This window comes from Sturnira hondurensis, unplaced genomic scaffold (assembly GCF_014824575.4).
Source record: "Sturnira hondurensis isolate 20B ecotype Veracruz unplaced genomic scaffold, ASM1482457v3 Scaffold0004089, whole genome shotgun sequence".
Taxonomy (NCBI): domain Eukaryota; kingdom Metazoa; phylum Chordata; class Mammalia; order Chiroptera; family Phyllostomidae; genus Sturnira; species Sturnira hondurensis.
In genome coordinates this window covers 556255-573608 of record NW_028076720.1, presented here as the reverse complement: position 1 = coordinate 573608, position 17354 = coordinate 556255, and the positions used below count along the sequence as shown (strand labels likewise).

General features: G+C 48.5%; 1 protein-coding gene and 1 long non-coding RNA gene across 2 annotated transcripts in view; one reads left to right on the top strand and one right to left on the bottom strand.

Annotated features, from left to right (window-relative positions):
- PDPK1 (3-phosphoinositide dependent protein kinase 1) overlaps positions 1–13546 on the top strand; it is a 49859-nt gene extending 36313 nt beyond the window's left edge. Inside the window, exons 11-13 of the mRNA XM_037043449.1 lie at positions 6664–6721; positions 7509–7661; positions 8048–13546. Coding sequence (XP_036899344.1) covers positions 6664–6721; positions 7509–7661; positions 8048–8164 — 328 coding nt within the window. The 3' untranslated portion in view covers positions 8165–13546. The remainder of the gene's footprint in view (positions 1–6663; positions 6722–7508; positions 7662–8047) is intronic.
- Positions 5232–15507, bottom strand: LOC118985112 (uncharacterized). The gene is made up of 2 exons (XR_005066059.1): positions 15168–15507; positions 5232–5261 (listed from the first exon to the last, which is right to left on the bottom strand). It is a non-coding gene; the product is annotated as an uncharacterized LOC118985112 (long non-coding RNA).
- Between the last annotated feature and the right edge of the window lie 1847 nt (positions 15508–17354).

Genomic DNA, 17354 nt, shown 5'->3' with positions numbered 1-17354 from the left:
AAGTCTACAGGTGCTAAGAAGGAGACACTGACATGCCCAGGTTCTCTCTCTGTCTTGCAGAAGGGAGGAATCTGCCCCAGAATGACTGAGGGACTGTACATATAAAACAAACATAGGCCAAAAGCTGTCTTTCCCTTGGCTTTATAGGTATAAATACTTTGCCATTTTGTGTCTGTGAACTGAACGTTTTTGCATGCTATTATGATGCCAGTTAAGTTGCAGTATTTTAAGAACAATCGTTTAGTTTTTAAAGATAAAGGAATTGAATATTTTAAATGTACACATGATGAGCTCTTTCAAAGCCAAATAGTAAAGTGTCACTGAAGCATCTCACAGAGAAGCGATGTTGTTGAGGTTGGAGAAATGCACGCAGTAGCTGGAAGACTAAAAAGCTTTGGGCCCTCAACACTGCCCTGTGGCCCCCGGGTGGAAGTTGGTGAGGAAAACCCTGGGACTGCCGAGGTCCGTGATTCACTAATGCACTGGGTAAAAGAGGTGGCTGCAGACAGGAAGAGTGAGTTGGTATCTCTGCCTTTGAGTTGTACTCTTGCCTTGATAGTGGGTGAATCTCCAGACAGGGCTAGACTAGCTGCTTTGCTTGTATTTGCCTGATACCAGCCCCACCTTTCCGTAAAAGAAGCTGTCTCCCCTCCCCTGCCCAGACCATTGCAAAGGAATTGATTGCACTTTTTTTCCCTAGCAGTGAAAGAACCAGTTGAAGTCAGGGCCTGGCCTCTAGGCTATTGCTGTGACTCTTATCCCCAGGTGGCTTGTTCCCCTCATGTGCCCAGGGATGGTGGTATTCTTGTCTTTTTTCATGCTGTCCCGAGGTCTGAATGCACTCGCTTGAGGAAAGAGTAACTGGAGCTACACAGGAAATCTGCCTGGGACAGTCAATTCACCTGTGCCCATAACTGCTTTTGGCCTTGAAATGAGTTAATGAAGGCAGAAGACCTTTCTCCCTGCTTTCTTTCCCTTCCCATTGCCACAAAAAGTTGTTCATCCTCTAGGCTCAGTAGGCTAGTTGAACCACTGGAACAAGTGTTATAGAGTAGGTCTGTGAGGGCTTGAGATACCCCATGCCAGGCCAAACCCTCCTCCCTTCCCTGCCCTGGTACAGGGTTTGGACAGGAGGGTATGACGCTGCTCTGCACAGCAGGTACTCAGGCTTATCAAAGGGGCAGCCGGGCATCTTGCACGAGGAAGAATCAGTGATGACTTTCCACAAGATTTTTATGGACCAAAAATACATTACATAAGAACAGATCTGGTTGACGTAAATCTAGTTTTATAACCTAATCCTGGATCAGGCATATAAATAAAGGGTCCCCTCATTGAAAAGCAGATTGTTTTCACAGACTGCTTTTTTATATTTTAAAAAGTCATCTCTTGTCAGAAGGTTTAAACCTTCCACTTTGATCTTAAAAGCATGTCAAACAATGCACATCAGATGCCATAAACATGTACCGGAAGAGAAAATGGTACAGTGAATCAAAAGGGTTTGCTCTCCTTAGAATGTGCCAAAATGTCAAGGTGCTTGTGTTTGTGAACAAATAAAAATTTATCTTGCACTATAGAAAAAAAAGCTCTTTTACCTAAGTGCATGGTAGGCAGTAAGCACAAATGGTGCCAAAATGGCCAGCGGTGAGCGCCTCGTGGTTAGTTCTGGAACAGCTGTGCTGATGGCGCTGACGCACAGAAGCGCGGTGGTAAGACTGTGGCACCAGGTCCTGGGTCCAGGCCACGGCGCCAAGCGGTGCTAGGAGACACAGGTTCTTCACGGCCACATGCTCACAGGGAGAAAAGAAAAGCCAGACTCACTTAATGAGTAATTTAAAAGTATTGATTTTATTATTAATATTCTGTATAATGAAATGCAAAGGAAGCATAGGCGCTTCCGCCAGCCTAAGTGTGGCGGTTATCTCAAGTGAAGCATTTGCCTGATGGTTGGGGCTGTTTTCCCAGAAGTCTACTTTCACTGGAAGTCTGACTGACGAACCGGTTGTTCAGACTTGGCTATCTGGCTGACATTTTTCTGGAAAATGAGCCAGTATTTGTTACCAATGATAAATCAGAATCTTTGAGTAAAAATTAGAATTTGGGGAAACTATCTGTCACTGTAAGCTTGCTATCTTCCCAATACTTACAGGCTTTTTTTGAGGAGAATAGGTAGTGATGTTAATGGATTTGTTGATATGATAGCATGGAATTTGTCAACACTTGGAAGATCTCCATAATTCAGTGAACTACAGTTTTCCAGATAACCAGTGTATGGCACTGTACAGTTGCAGGGTGGAAGACCTGGTCAAAGTGCAAGGTCACCTGATGGATTCCAGTGTCACCGAGTATGAAAAATTCATTGTCGGGCGTTCAGATTCCACATAGCAGCTAACTTTGAAGAAGCTATGCTTGTCAAGCTTGGGTGTCGTATCAAAGAATTCCCACAAATATCTGAAAGGGCCGTTAAAATACTCCTCTCTTTTCCAGTGACTTAACTGAGTGAGGCTGATCCTCTCGTGCACTTTGGCCCAGATTCGCACAGCTCGGCAGAGTGACGGCAGAGGCAGGGGGTCTGTGGAGTCACGTATCAGAGAGATTTGCAAATATGCAGCAGTGCCATGCTTCTTAGTAATTTTGTTTTGGAGAAAAAAGTTTTGAATGAAAATGTTACTTATAGTCATATGTAATGGGTTTATTGTTTTTGTTAATTTTTTTGTCTGTTTTTAAATCTTCACCTGAAAATACTGTTTACTGACATTATAGGGGGAGAGAGGAGGGTGGGGAGAAACATCAGTCAGTTGCCTACTCTATGGTCCCTGACAGGAATCAAACCCATAGCTTTTGGTGTATGGGATGATGCTCCAGCCAGCTGAGCCACCCAGCCAAGGCTCTTTTTCCTTTTTATTAAATTTATTGAGTGACAGGTTTATTATTTTTTAATGAATTAAAAAATACTTAAAAATACCTATTTTAGTTTCTCATAGTATCAGTGGATATAACTCAATTTAAGGAAAGCTCTTTGGCATCTTCCATAAGGTTTAAAATTATAAAGAGGGGCTGGCATGGCTCAGTGGATTGAGCACAGGCCTGTGGATCAGAGGGTTGCTGGTTCGGTTCCCAGTCAGGGCATGTGCCTGGGTTGCGAGCCAGGTCCCCAGTGTGGGACACGTGAGAGGCAACCACACATTGATGTTTCTATCCCTTTCTCCTTCCCTTCTCCTCTCTCTAAAAATAAACAAAATCTTTAAAATATATTATATATATAAAGGGGTTCTGAGACCTGAAGGTTTGAGAGCTGCTGTTTAGGAGCAAACTGGTCACTTGGTTCCCCTCACCTGTGTAGGAGCCCAGTGTGGAGCGCCCTCCAGGAGGCGGCCGTGTTCTGAAACGGACCCGCTTGTTGCCGGCTTCAGGCTCGCATCCTTGAGGCTGGTCTTCTTAGAGTCTAGGGGGGCCGGGCGGGTGATAAGGAGAAGGCCCTGGCTGGGATCAGGAAACCCTTCACGGGGGGTTTATACTGTCACCCCTTGTGAAATGACTGCGGGCCAGGAATGAGACCCTCAGCCCCTGTGTTGACATCTGTAATGAAGTGATGATAAATGTGGCCTGTGGGGGAGGCAGGAGGCTATGTATGCGCCCAGGAGAATGGTAAAGCCTCTTATACATGCTAACTACATGCCAAGAGTTAAGCATGTCTCTGACTTAGGTCTGCTTTCAGCTCTGAATCTGTAGAATGTACCTGCCACCTGTCAAAGTAGATAAATACCTAGTAGCCTGTTTAAGCCAGCTGGATAGTTAACTGAATGAATGGACTGTGGTTTTGTAGTAAGGGAGCGTCTGACCCTCTCTGTCCACTCCCTCGAGTCCTCAGCTCACTCCGCCATAGCCGATGATTAGGGGCCCGGGTCATCTCTCACCGACTGGGTCATCTCTCACCGACTGGGACACCAGTGGCTCTCCTGTGTCCTGTCATCAGAGAAGCAGGGAGAGGGGACTCTGTGCTGGTGGGCATTTGTGAGAGGGAGAGAGAATGTACGTCCATCTGCCTCAGAGGGACTGGTACTTGTCATTTGGGGTCCTTACTCTGCAGGGACAAGGAAAGGGCTTTCCTGTTTCCATGTGGTGCCAGAATGTTCTGTTGCTGAACCACAGTAGATGCAGGTGCTCCTGGTCTTTGCTTGTCTCTTCTTCCTTAGGGTAGATTTCTGGGAATAGGACTACTTGTCAGTACATTATTTCCAAATTGCTTTTTCAGCAAGCCCTCCTAATTTCAAGTCTGTTGGTGCCGGTCAGAGTGAGATTACCCCACCCACACACCAGTGCGCCTCAGCAGAGCACGTGGAAGTGGGGCTCAGTTTCATTTCTTTATTGAGAATTTTGGGGGCCACTTAATTCCTCTTTTGGGAATGTCCGGTTTGTATCTTTGGCTGTTGAGGTTTTAAGCCTTTTATGTCAATCACTTTGTAGATGGTGGTTGTATTTGCTGAAAATCTTCTCCAGTGTGTTTTCTTGTTACTTTTGATTATTTTTGCAGTTAGAGATTCCTTTTGTTCTCATGTGGTCGTGCCCATTTACTCTGTGTTAAGTGACTTGTTTTATTTCTAGCTTAGAAAGTAACCTTTCCCAATTAAGCTTTACCAATATTTCCTCCTCTTTTTCTTCCAGTTTGTCTTGTTTGATTTAATATTTTAAAACTGTGTCTCCTGTTAATCCATCTGAGGCTGCAAAAATGCCAGGAGATCCCTTCTTTTCTTGCCTGTCCGTGAGGCTTCCCTGGTGATATGGTGCTACTGGCCCAGTTCCCCAGCAACCTGGCCGAGTTTCTCAGCTGGCCTGGGATTACACTGACCTCCTCCTCCCTGCCCAGTATAATTTAAGTTTTCCCCATATTATTAATTTGTGATTCTTTATTGCAATTTGAGTTCTTACCTAAGAGGACCTGTTGGTTGAAAGAAGCAGTTAGGCTCCATTGTTTTTTCTATGTACTGCATTTTGCCATGTATCACTCATACTTTTTTGCCCAGATTTTTGAGAGGAAAATAAGGACGCACATTATACTTGGGTATAATGATAACACGCCATGAGTATAACAATCCCGTGTATAATGCGCACAAAAACCACGGAGGTGTGTTGTACACAGCAGAGTGCAGTAACGCTGTGCTGCGGTCGAGTCTCATTGAATCTCCTTTTCAAAAAATCTTGTGTTTTGTTTTTGGTTGTTTTGGGTTTTGTTTCCAATCTTACCCAAGGGCACCTTTTCACTGCTTTGAGAGCCAGAGGAAGGGGGAGAGAGAGACATTGATTAGTTTCCACCTGTACACACCCAGACCAGGGATCGAACCTGCAACCTAGGCATGTGCCCTGACTGGATATCGAACCTGAACCTTTTGGTTATGGGATGATGATCCAACCAATAGAGCCACACTGGCCAGGGCTCTCCTTGATTATTTTTCTGTTTCAAGATTTGTTTTTATTTTTTAAGTACCTCTGAGTGAGATGTACTGTACTTTTCCTTGAATAGGTGGTCACAGTCACTTTTACTATTAGTGTTTTTAGTTGCTTTCAAAATCCATACGATGCTACATCAGTTTGCTTGAGGCTGCTTTCTCAGTGATGGGGTCTCAGCAGGCAAGCCCAGGGGGCTCCGGGGTGTGGGCCTTCGTCTGCTTGGGTCTGGCTGGGCCAGGCACACTCAGTGGGGGAGCATGGTCCCACCAGCTCCACTAGTCTCCCCGCGCACGCACCAGGTCCCAGAAGGAAACAGGGAAGCATGTGGGTGCGCTTAGTTAGATACTTATGTGGTAAAATTGTCACCATTTGAAATGACAGCTGTCTTACATGTTTTTCAAATATGAAATATTTTGTGTTCCTACAGAATCTTGGGTCAGGAATTTCAGTCAAATCAGAACATAAGCCAGTAACTGTTAGCTTTAACCAAAAGAGGTAGCCTGCAAACCAAGGGGATACCAGTTCGGTTCCCAGTTAGATCACGTGCCTGAGTTGCGGGCCGCGTTCCCAGTGCAGGGTGTACAAGAGGCAACCATGCGTTAATGTTTCTGTCCCTGTTTCTCCCTCCTTTCTCCCCTCTCTAATACATAATAAAATTTATGTATTTTTTTAAAAACCTCTTAAAGTGACGTATATTTTGCTAATTGTATTAAATCAAAAGCTGTATTTAAAGCTTTTTCTTCCATTCTGAGCAATGACTTGGGGGTCCCAGTTTGTGGGTGACATATGAACAGCCAGCTTCATCCTCAAGTTGACTCCCAGTGAGCTCTGCCCTTTTAAAGGGGTTTTGTGTCTCAGTCCCACTTTGTTTAAAATAATGAGGACTTACGTGGCAGGCTCAGCCCTGCAGCCCTGTCCCCCTCTACCTTCCCTTCGTTGTATGAAGGCTGCTGAATGAGAAGGGACAGCAGGTAGTGTTTCTGGCATCTGGTCCAAGTACAGATTGAAAGTTCCATAAAGCGGTGGTGCTCTCGTGCTCAGTTACAGTTGGCCTTTCCTCCTGTTACCTGAGTGAGTTTGGAGCTGTGAAGCGGGAGGCCTGGTTAAAGCAAAGTTCACAAATGCCACTGGGGAATTTGTTTTGGAGGGAGGAGTTCGGAGAATTTCTGACTTTGACTTGTGTGAGTGTCTCATTCTTGTTCTTTTCTTTTGTAGGCATCAGTTTGTAGAAAATAATTTAATACTAAAAATGGGCCCAGTAGATAAGCGGAAGGTAAGTCAGACCCCCATTCCTCCTGCCGTGTGTCGGCCCATCTCCCTCCTGGTTCTGACTCAAGATATGTCTTCCTCTCGGCTCCTGCTGTAATTCAGTGCATGCAGCATCCTTCGTTTCGGTTCCCTATAGAGATCATCTCTAGATTTGACGGCTAAGGGGGGTTTCAGCTGATCAAACGCGAGGCTGCAGTGAGAGAGATAGAGCCTCTCGCTCCTTCTTGGAGCCAGGCTTCCAGTGTCCCCACGAGGCCGGGGTCACTTGTGTCACACTCTCTGTCCTGTTGAGGCTCCACTTGACATCCCCACAAGTCACCTATCACTTTATAAGAATTGTTTTTGAAACTTGTTATTTAGTATGTTTTATGGGTTTTAGATTAATTTTATCAGAACATATCAGAATCCATAAATGTTCTCCAGCTGCTGATATGTGCCCTTCTAAGCTCAGGCTCCTGGCCCCCATTCCTGACCCACCCTGGGCATCCTCAGCAGATGAGAACCCCCTTGAAGGTGGGTGAGGTGTGAGCGGCCAGCAGGCAGAGCTCTGGCCTTAGTGTGGAGCAGAAGACACAGGGAGCAGTGGGGGCTGACCACTGGTGGTGAGCCTGCGGGGGGTGGGACCCAGCTCACCAAGACCAAGCAGTCAGTGCTCCCACTCTCTCCGATCCAAGGCCGGTCCACACGGGAGGAGGTGCGCACACTCCCTTTGTCCCAGGTGAGCAGGCAGGTGGCGGCAGTGGCCCCTGGGCCTTGACGAGCAGGGTCCTCTTTTTCTATTTTCCGACCAGGGCTTGTTTGCACGACGGCGACAGTTGCTGCTCACAGAGGGGCCGCACCTGTACTACGTGGACCCCGTCAGCAAGGTTCTGAAGGGCGAAATTCCGTGGTCACAGGAACTCCGACCAGAGGCCAAGAATTTTAAAACCTTCTTTGTTCACACAGTGAGTTGGTCCCTCTGGGTTCTTTGCAGAGCGGTTGGAGGCCTTTATACTTCCTGTCTGAAGCGCCCAAATGCCGTAGCCCGAGGAGGCGGTTGGCGTCAAGGCAATCGGTTCCCCCTTTCCCTGTGTCAGAGGCCCCATGTCCATGTCACAGGTGTGAGTTGGGCTGGGAGACCCGCTGTACTTGTTTTGCACTTTGGGGGTGACCTAAGTGGTCTGTAGGTCATCACCCCCATGTTTAACCTCTGCACACATGTGGAAGGAGGACATCCACATGTTCGTGTGCTTCCAGAGGGACCTGCAATGGCTGCTGGGACAGCAGTTTCTTTATACCCCGGCCTTGGGGAGACTCCCTTGGGAACATTAAACGGGTTCTTTCTCTGCAGCCAAACAGGACGTATTACCTGATGGACCCGAGCGGGAACGCTCATAAATGGTGCAAAAAGATCCAGGAGGTGTGGAGGCACAGATACCAGAGCCACCCAGATGCTGCCGTGCAGTGACAGCCCGCAGCCGCTGCCCTCGCTGCCAGGACATGCGCCCCCGCGCAGCTCACCGCCGTCCGGGACGCTTCCAGGCCACCTGCCAGCCATCCCAAGGGGAATGCAGACAGCAGAACCTTGCGGCTTTTTTATTTAAAAGAAAAGAAGAAAAAAATACCCAACCACACAAAGAACAAAACCAATAATGAACAGGAATTCAGGGTCGCTTTGCTTGCTCTCTGTGCTCTGTGGAGGATGCCCCGAGCTGTCCTTGCCATCAGCGCGTCCACCTGATTCCTACCTGGGCCAGTGGACCAGTGTCACCAGCTCTCCACAGCGCGTCCCAGTCACCTGCTGGTTCTGCTGTGGCCTAGGGAGGAGGGCGTGTGTCCGGGGTCCCTAAATTATCACAGAACTCATCACCAGGGAGTTGAGCGTGCCTCTGCTGGGGGTGGCCTCTGACATCCATGGGGTGGGAGGGTTCTTGGCTTTTGTCCACGTGCACTTTTCCTCACGTCCCTCATTTGGGGCTCTCCCCTGTGCTGCGGGCCCCTTGCTTTCCTCCTGGAGTAGTTCTTGCTGCAGGATTTCTGTGGTTTTGCTGTCCGCGAGTGCTCCACATGTTGTGCCTGCCAGGCAGGCTCCCGGTGGTGGGATGTGGAACCAGTTGTCAGGTGAGATACCAGCCACTGTCAGCAAGGTTCCTCCAGCCTGTCATCCCTCTGAGCAGTGTTGCCCTCCGCAGCTGGAACCGAGCACACGCCTGAAGGGGATGTAGTTAGCAGTGGGCCTGACTGGCACCAGCTGCACCGGGAGATGGCACTGCCTGTCCCGTGTGAGGCTGGGGCAACAGGGCCCGGTAGCCTCCATGTGGAGGAGTGAGTCCAGATGAGCCGCTCTGGAGAGTTGTTTCCAAAGGTGAACATGTAGGCCTCCCCAGATCAGTTAAATAGGAGCTAAGAGACTCCTGGCCTCCCAAATTGGATGGCACTCTGTGCAGGATCCTGGCCAGCGCACCCATCCTTTTCATGTTGTGATTGAATATTCTCACAGTCTAACGTTTTTACATCCCAGCTGTAAGAATCTAAACACCTTCTCGTGGGGCCAGGTCATCTGGTCCCCACCGCGCGGTTCCTGCACCCTGCCTGAGGGGCAAGACCACCACATGGGAACCCAAGCACCTGGCCTGCTCTCCTTTTGTTTCAGGTTCCCTCTTTCAGCTGCTTAGAGGCAGTGCCCACCCTACTGTAAAGCACATGTGGTCCAGGTCCTGTTAGTCCTTCAGTATTCTTTGCTGCTGCTCCCCGGACAGGGAAGGTCTTGGCCATTCCTCACCCTGGCCAGGTGTCACTGGAGGGTAGTCCTTGGTGCCAGGTGGGAGAGGAGCTGGCCCTGTACCCAGGGCATGAACACCCTTTTCCTTTGGATTTTCACCAAGGTACCAGCAAAAGGCTCACACAGGAAAGACCGCCTCACCACTTCCTTGCCCCATGTCGTGTCTCAAGCCCACTGATCTGTCACCCATGGTCCAAATGGAGAGGAAAGATGCCTTTTTCACACTGTTTGAGTGATCAGAGTGGCTGTTCTTAAACTAGGAAAAAGTGTGGATGTGAAGGGTACTGTTTGGGCAGGGAGAGCGGTTCAGGTGGGGCCAGACGTGGTAGCCAGGTTTGCGCTTGTTACTGCTCGGGCCTGCCCTCCGCTCTGTGAGGGCTGAGACAGCTCCTCTGAGTGTGTGGAGCAGCGGAGGGGAGGTCCGAGGTGTCAGAACCCGCCTGCCCATGGATCCAGCTCCCTCCTGTCCCTCCTCCTCCTCGCTTTTGATAGGCTTGCCTGTGTTCACCTGCTTTTCAAAAAGTGAGCCTGACTTGTCCCTCTTGAGAATTTCACTTCAGGCTTACTCCTATATTTACACTTTACTCTTCGCAAAATACCCACCTGCGTGTGCAGTTAGACGCACTCTTGCGCAGCGTTTCTCCCAGTGTCTCGTTACAGGAAACAAGCGTAGATGGTATTTGTCTTTATCAGGCGCACTCAGCTGGGCTGCTAAGGAGACAAGTCCTCCCCTAGCGTTCTGCCCTCTGGATAGCGCCACTACCTCCTGGGCTTAACCAACAAGCTCCATCTGAACCTCTGAAACCAGAGAGTAAGGGCCTCAGGGTTGAGCTCAAAGCTGAGCCAGTGACAGTTGAACCCTTCTCTGTAAGTCAACTTTCTCTGCTCGCTCAGAGTCTGGGTTTTTGTTTGTTTGTTTGTTTGTTTTTGGCCCATACATATTCTTTTCTTAACCCTGCACTTCTGTCAACTCCAGCTTTATCCAACTCATCCTTATAACCATCATCTCGGCATGCAGGTGCCTTAACATTCTGAGCTGTGGATGAGGGTGTCGGTCTACGAACATCACAGAGACACACGGAAATACATACACGGATTTATCCAGAGTGAGAAAGAAAATGCCCTGTTTAATAGACCCAGGAGCTGTGTGTCTCACTGAGAGAGGGCAAGGACAAGTGTTAGTGCCAAACCAAGTATCCTCCAACTGGAGACAGTCCCACACCATATTGCCTCTCGGCATGGAGGGGAGGGAGGACAGCCAGGAGGTTCTGTGGTCCCCGCTGTGCCTTGCCTGTCTCTGGGAACTCGAGGAACCTGGGTTGTGTAGGTTTCCTTTCCTCTTTCTGTAGGCCCGGCAGGGCCGTAGGCAGCAGGCCGCCCCTGTGGAATACAGAGCCCCACTGGAGACTGGTACCACCAGCTGCCTGCAATTCTGAACCCGACTCTCCAGCAGGTTGTGCCAGGCTCGCTTTGGGAAACACAGGTCCCGTGGTCATGCCAACACTGGCAGGGACCGCACCTACTCCAGGCCCATGGGACACACTGTGGTATTTGTGGCCCAGACCTGAAGGGATTGTGGGAGATGCCCCCGTGGCACAGTCATACACTGCCCCCGCACACCCCTGGGGGCTCTATTGACTCAGTACTTTTGAAACATTTGTCTTCTAAAAAAAAATAGTCAACCCTATGCTTACCACCCAGAAAAGACCACTGTGAACATTTTGGTATATAGCAAGCTCTCCCCACCACTCCCCAATACTTTTGCTTTTTTATCTAAACTGGGAATGTACAACATACACTCTTTTGCATCCAGCTTTGATAATTTTATCTTAAGCATTTCTCCATGTCATGAACAACGATTCAGAAATATTTTTATTGATTGTAGAGTTTTAATGATTAGAAATTTTACCATAATTTATTTCCATTATAAAACATTTAGATGGTTTCTGGCTTTTCACTATTTAAATAATGCTGTGATGAATATCCTCCTAAATCTTTGATTTTTTTCACTCCAGTCCCCCCCTCATCCCAGAAGTGGTGTTTTCAGTGAGTGCATCGTGTTGGTCCATCTGTCTGGGTCTGGTGCTCGGACGCCCAGAGCTCTGCTGTGATCCTTCAGATTTTGAAGAATGAATTCTCGGTAAACTCTGTTCAAACTCTTAAACAATGTTTGAATAAGACTGCTCTTTTTCTTTTTTCTTTTTTTTAATGCTAAAAATGATGTCATCACTGCAGTCTATTTGTGACAGATTTTTTTCCAAAAGCCAGTTCCCTTATTTTCATTGAAAGAATCTGGTGTACTTGCATGTTAGTTACTTCCCACCCCTGCTGCTACGGCTTTCAAGTGCTTGGTGATATTTTCAGAATCTTGTACTTTGTGTCCACAATGGTACTGAATTTGCATCTGCACAATCAGCAGATAGAAAGTGTTGGACTGTTCTTGCCACATGCTTGGAAGAGGGTTTTTTGTTAAGTTTCTAGACTCAAAGAATGCTGAACCATTTGGAATCAGTGAAGGAACAAAGGCTCTACTTGAAAAAGAAACCGCATGGACAGTTGGGTTTTACTGTGTGTGCCCTGCCCCAGACCCTGGTGCCCTTTGAACCCTGCGGTTTGGTTAGAGGGACTTGGTTCTGCAGCGCCTGGCCAGGCATTTTCATGGGAGAATGTGATTGTCCTGGCTGATGCGGATTCAAAGACTTCTCTCCACTCCTCACCCAGTGTTGCAGGTTATCTGCTTGTCAAGTTCAGACCACCTAAATTTGGTTTCATTCTTACTTTCTCCACTTCAGTTTGGGGCCCATCAATTCCAAAGGCAAACACGCACAAGAGGTTTTTCTAGGTACTGTGGCTCAGTGCCACTTGCCTCTGCCAGAGATTGTGGCTGAATTGTAGAGTCAGGGTCTCCTGCCCTCCTCTGATAACCCCTCCCTTGGCTGGTCAGTCCATGGACTGAAGGTGCTCTTTGCCCAGACATCAGAGGGTGCAACCGCTGGGAGAGTTTGGTGATGGTACTGTTCTTGGAGATGCTGCCATATGCGTGTTTCCATATTGTTTCTTTTCCTATCCAAACCTAATCTGAACCGATGGTGACCCAAATGGGTGTGGCCCTGGCCTCTTGGGCAGCCTGCCTGCAGAGTGCTTTCAGCCAGGGCCAGGGGTCACTCCGAGAGCCTCTGGGGGCACAGGCAGGGTTGTCGATCAGGCTGCATGTGGATAACTGGTCTGGGGCAGAAGGGGTCCAGCAAAGAGGGAGTTTCTCTCGGGCTCTTGATGGCTGTGGTGTGCCGCTGAACAAGCCTATGTGTATGCCTGAATTTTTCCCATTACGCATTTCTTTCGTTTGAGGAAACACCAAATTTGATGTGCAGGCAAAGCTTTTTCAGTTGTGTAATCCACCCTCCTCTAACCCATCTGGCTGAATGGCTATAAATAGGAGTCATTTTACAGGTGAAAAGCCTCTATTACCATCCTAAGTTTGATTGGATGTTGACAAAACCAAATTTTGCAGTATTTAGAGCTGCCGTACCTGTTCCTGATCACAAAATTGGATGAGTTGATAGGATGGTAGCTAGCTGTCTTTCAGGTTGGTGGCAGTTAGAACACGTGTAATATTCTCTACCTGGTCTGTAGCTGTAACTGTGATGTACAGGCAAAGCAAAAGTTTAAAAAAAAACTTATGAAAACAAATAATGCAATGATATAGGATATACACTTTTGTATTTTTATTCTTATATAAGGTTATTTGCTGGCTACTGTTGGCCTCTAATTCAGTCTGTGTTATTTAAAGTCTAATATATGAATTGTTTGGATTGAATTCATGTTCGGGGCCACGTTGTTATATGTATTGATGTACAGCCTTGAATGTGAATAATTACTGTAATCTATATTTTACAACTTTTTTTCTGGCTTTATTATATAAATTTTCTATGTGGTCAATGATTTAATCATATCATAATTTAATGAATCTGTTTCTTTTTTCAAATATTTGTGCTTTAGCTATAGTTGCCAGATGATGAATTTTTCATGTATGCGCGGTAGTCTTGTAATAAAAAAGCATGCAGCGTGCGGGCGCTGGCTGGCATAGTTCTTTTGCTGGGGGTCTGCGGTGGGCTTGACCTGGATTCGGGCCCACCGCCATGTCAGTGCGCTGCACACACTGGGCTAAGGCCAGCAAAATCCTCTTGAACCCAAAGCCGAAGACCATGCTGCATGTGGCTGGGGGGTGTGGGGGTGGGGACAGCACAGCCTGTCAGTTACAGACTTCTGCCCAAGGCTGGCACTTTACGATTGTGGGACACCTCAGAGGACCTTAGTAAAGGCCACAGCTTCCAGTGCAACGGACCTGTGGCAGGTCTTGCTGAAATCATGACAAAGAACCTTGCCGAGCTGCATCCAGGACCCACTGTGTCTGGCTCAACCTGGTGGGCATCTGCTTCCTCAGAAATTGGCAGGCACTGTCCCAGGTCCTGAAATCATTCCTGTATATTTGTGCCAGGCCCACACCAACCTGGATTTGGGCTAGGGAGGGTCAACAGGACAGGTGCACCGCCCCCCCCCCCCCCCCCCCCCCNAACAGGACAGGTGCCCCGCCCCCCGCCCCCCCCCCCCCGGACCCCTAGCGCAATGCACATTACCTGCCCCGTGCTTGCAGGCGTCAACTCCCAGATGGATAGACTTTTACGAGCTATCATTTCCCTTTCACAGCATGGATGTTTCAATTTTTTCTTTTAAAACAGTGGGTTTTACTGCTCGTCAACTAACATGTCTACTCCAGTATTAGTTTTCGTATTCAGACTTTAAGTATTTATTTATATTACAGACAGCGGAATGGAGGGAGAATGGTAGAGAAACATTGATTGGCTACCCCTTGCAGCATATCGTGCCCCAACCAAGGACTGAACCCACAAACTAGGCACGTGCCTTGACCAGGAATTGAACAAGTGAACTTTTCCTTTGCAGGATGATGCCCAACAAACAGGCACACTGGTTGGGACAACATACTGAGTTAGATTTTAAACTGCTCTTGGCCATTGGGTTGTAGGGCAATCACTGGCTATTCAACACTTAAACAATTGATTCGGAGCCAATTAACTAGTTTACACTTAAGTCAATTCATCCCTTCATTGTACTGTTTCAAAACAACTTAAAAAATTAATGCTTTACTGTACCAGGAATCTTCTGGGGGAGGGTAATTAATTTATCAGAATGTATCTACATTCTTACTTTCTCAATTATCCACTTAACCATATTTTTTTTCTAAAATGTAAAACAAATTTAGAACATGAAGGTAAGGTAGAAGTTCCAGTTTCTGTCTAATAAAATAGTTGATAGTAGATTAAGAGTTAGTTTTAGTCACAGATAATGCAAATGTGCCAGAAAGAGTAATGCTAATAGTCATAGTCGTAGGGTTTTTTACTTCAACTGAGGGCATGTATGATACTCGGTCTTTTCAGGTCCCCCCACTTGCCCTCGCCCCAGGATCTGATGAAAGAATGCCCCAGAGACTGCCCCTTAGATAACTAAACCCCAAGTGACCAATCTGAGGATTGTAGGGAGGAGGGGAAAGGGTGTTTGGAGTGGGACACTGGCTCTGCTCCTAATTACAAACCAGAAGACAAACAGGATGTTGATTCGCATGTAAAAATCTCAAGCCCTGGCCTCCTCGTTAGGATTCATGAAAGCACACCTGGCAGATAATCCTAGGGCTGAAGCCAAGTGTTGGCCTGGTGAAGATTCCCTACTGGGCATTTCACTAGTGTTGATGGAGCACCTGGGCAGGCAGAAGGTGGTGCTTGGACAGGGGTTGGGTGGGGAGATGGAAAGGGGAGGAGTTGCGGGAAGACCTGGAACCTTTCAGGAACCTGATGGGTTTGGAGTTCACTGGGACAATGCCTGTGGCTTGCTGTTAAATGCAGGTTCTGGTGGGGAGGTCAGCTGGGGAAGTGGTGCAGGGGAGGTGGAGTTACAGGACATTTCCTTGAGTATTTTTTAATAAGTCAACAGATAGGTTGTTAGGGGAGGATGGGAAGCTGGACCATGTTTCAAATGGTCCCCCCTCCCCTAAGTCTTCACATTCCCTGTCTCAGGACTGAGCCTGGGATCCATTCCCATCTCCCAAGCCCCCAAACCCTTGCCCTCTTGTCTCAAGTTCTGACTCTGGGCCCATTGCTACCATGAGGTTCTCTTTGTAGATACTGCAAGTGCAAATTCTCTTTTCCTGCATCAGGGCTGGGTCTGAGTCTTACTCACTTCACCTGTCCTGGGTCATTTTTCTCTGCCATGTTCCCTTAGGGGCCAGCAAGCTGCAGTAGTACTCCTTCCCGGAAGTGTTTCCTAAATGCTTGACCTGTGATTCATTTTGATTGTCTCTGTACTCTGTGGTACCTGGCCCCTAGGTATCGTTGAACAGGTTAGACTTTGTTTAGAGCTGAATCAGCCCTCCTGTCAGTGTGGAGAGGCTTTCAGAGTTTAAGGGCATCAGGAAATGCTGCTTGGTGGGTAACCACCCAAATGAAGTAGGATTTGAGGGTGTTTGGTCTCTGCCACTGAGCCAGGCCTGGAGAAGACTGAGGGTGGCTCATTTGCGTTTGTCCTCTGACGGGGCTGTTTTCCTGGCTTCAGCATTGCAGAGTCATTGGCGGCAGATGGGTCTTTGAGGAGTGGGGCCAGAGAGGAACTTCTGCTGACATGCCCCTTGCAGTTCTTTGCTTGTGCTCACCGCAGGTGTAGTTGGTGTTGGCAAGTCTCAGGACTGGAAAGGTAGTGAAAGGAATTTTATAGACACGGCTAAAGGGCTAAGTGACGGGGCTGTGGGGTGGAAGTATGAAATTTTAAGCCACTTGGCAAGAGAAGTGGGGGTTATTTTGAGTGGAAATGGCACATTGGGTTTCGTGCAATGAACTCAGGTGAAGGGCCGACGTGCTGAACTGCTGCAAGTGCCTCGTGCACTCAGGAGGGCCGCAGCAGCCTGTCTGAAGCCACGAGTGGGTGTTAGTTCACACTTTGCCTGAGGATGTGGCTCAGGGTATGTTCTTAGCACCGACCGCACATCACGGTTTGTTCAGGACCTGAAGAAACGGTCCCCTTGCATGCGGGCTGCCAACCCTTTCCTCCACTAGTACAGCAGTACTTGCTGCCAGTGAACGCTGAGGTCACTCCTCACAAGCTGCCTCTCTTGAGGGCTCTTCTACCCGAGCCTGCCCGAGAGCCCACGTGGAAAAGTCCTAAGAAAGAGTGAGAAGAACTGGCTTCAGGGCATCAGCCCCCAGGCCACCAGCTGTCCTGCCCTCAGTCCTCTGAGGGTGGCCCTGGAGGAAGTGGCGTCGGCTGCAGGGCAGTTCCTCTTTCTGCCAAATGCACACGCACCCTCCCGCTGCTCTTCTCCAGCAGGACAGTGACTGGTCTTGGTTTAGAGCCAGAGTCAGAACACGGTGGTCTGGCTGATTTTGCAAAGACAGTTGTAGGGACACAGATGCCCGCCTGTGCCAGGTCATCAGTGATTGCTCTCACCTGTGAGTGGGTGCTCACGGCTCCTTCCCCGGGACTCTCCAGGTGAGCAGTCCCTGCGCCAGCAGTCTTTCAAGTCCTCTAAAGGAGCTGGTGCTTGGCGCCAAGGGGGGGTCAGTGTGGCCAGGGTGCCAGCAGGCCACCCTGGGCACCAGTGCTCTCACCAGGCCTTTACTGGGAAGCGCTCCCCACACCACAGAGCACGCACAACATTCCAGTTTGGAGTTGGTGGGATGTGGTTATTGGGTGGCTAGGAGCATTTTCCCAGTTGGCACTCTGGGCCTGACTTTGACTCCACCCACAACTGACCTGGCTGTGTGCCTCTCTGAGTCACAGGGGCACTGTGAGCCGAAAGGAAGATGATGAA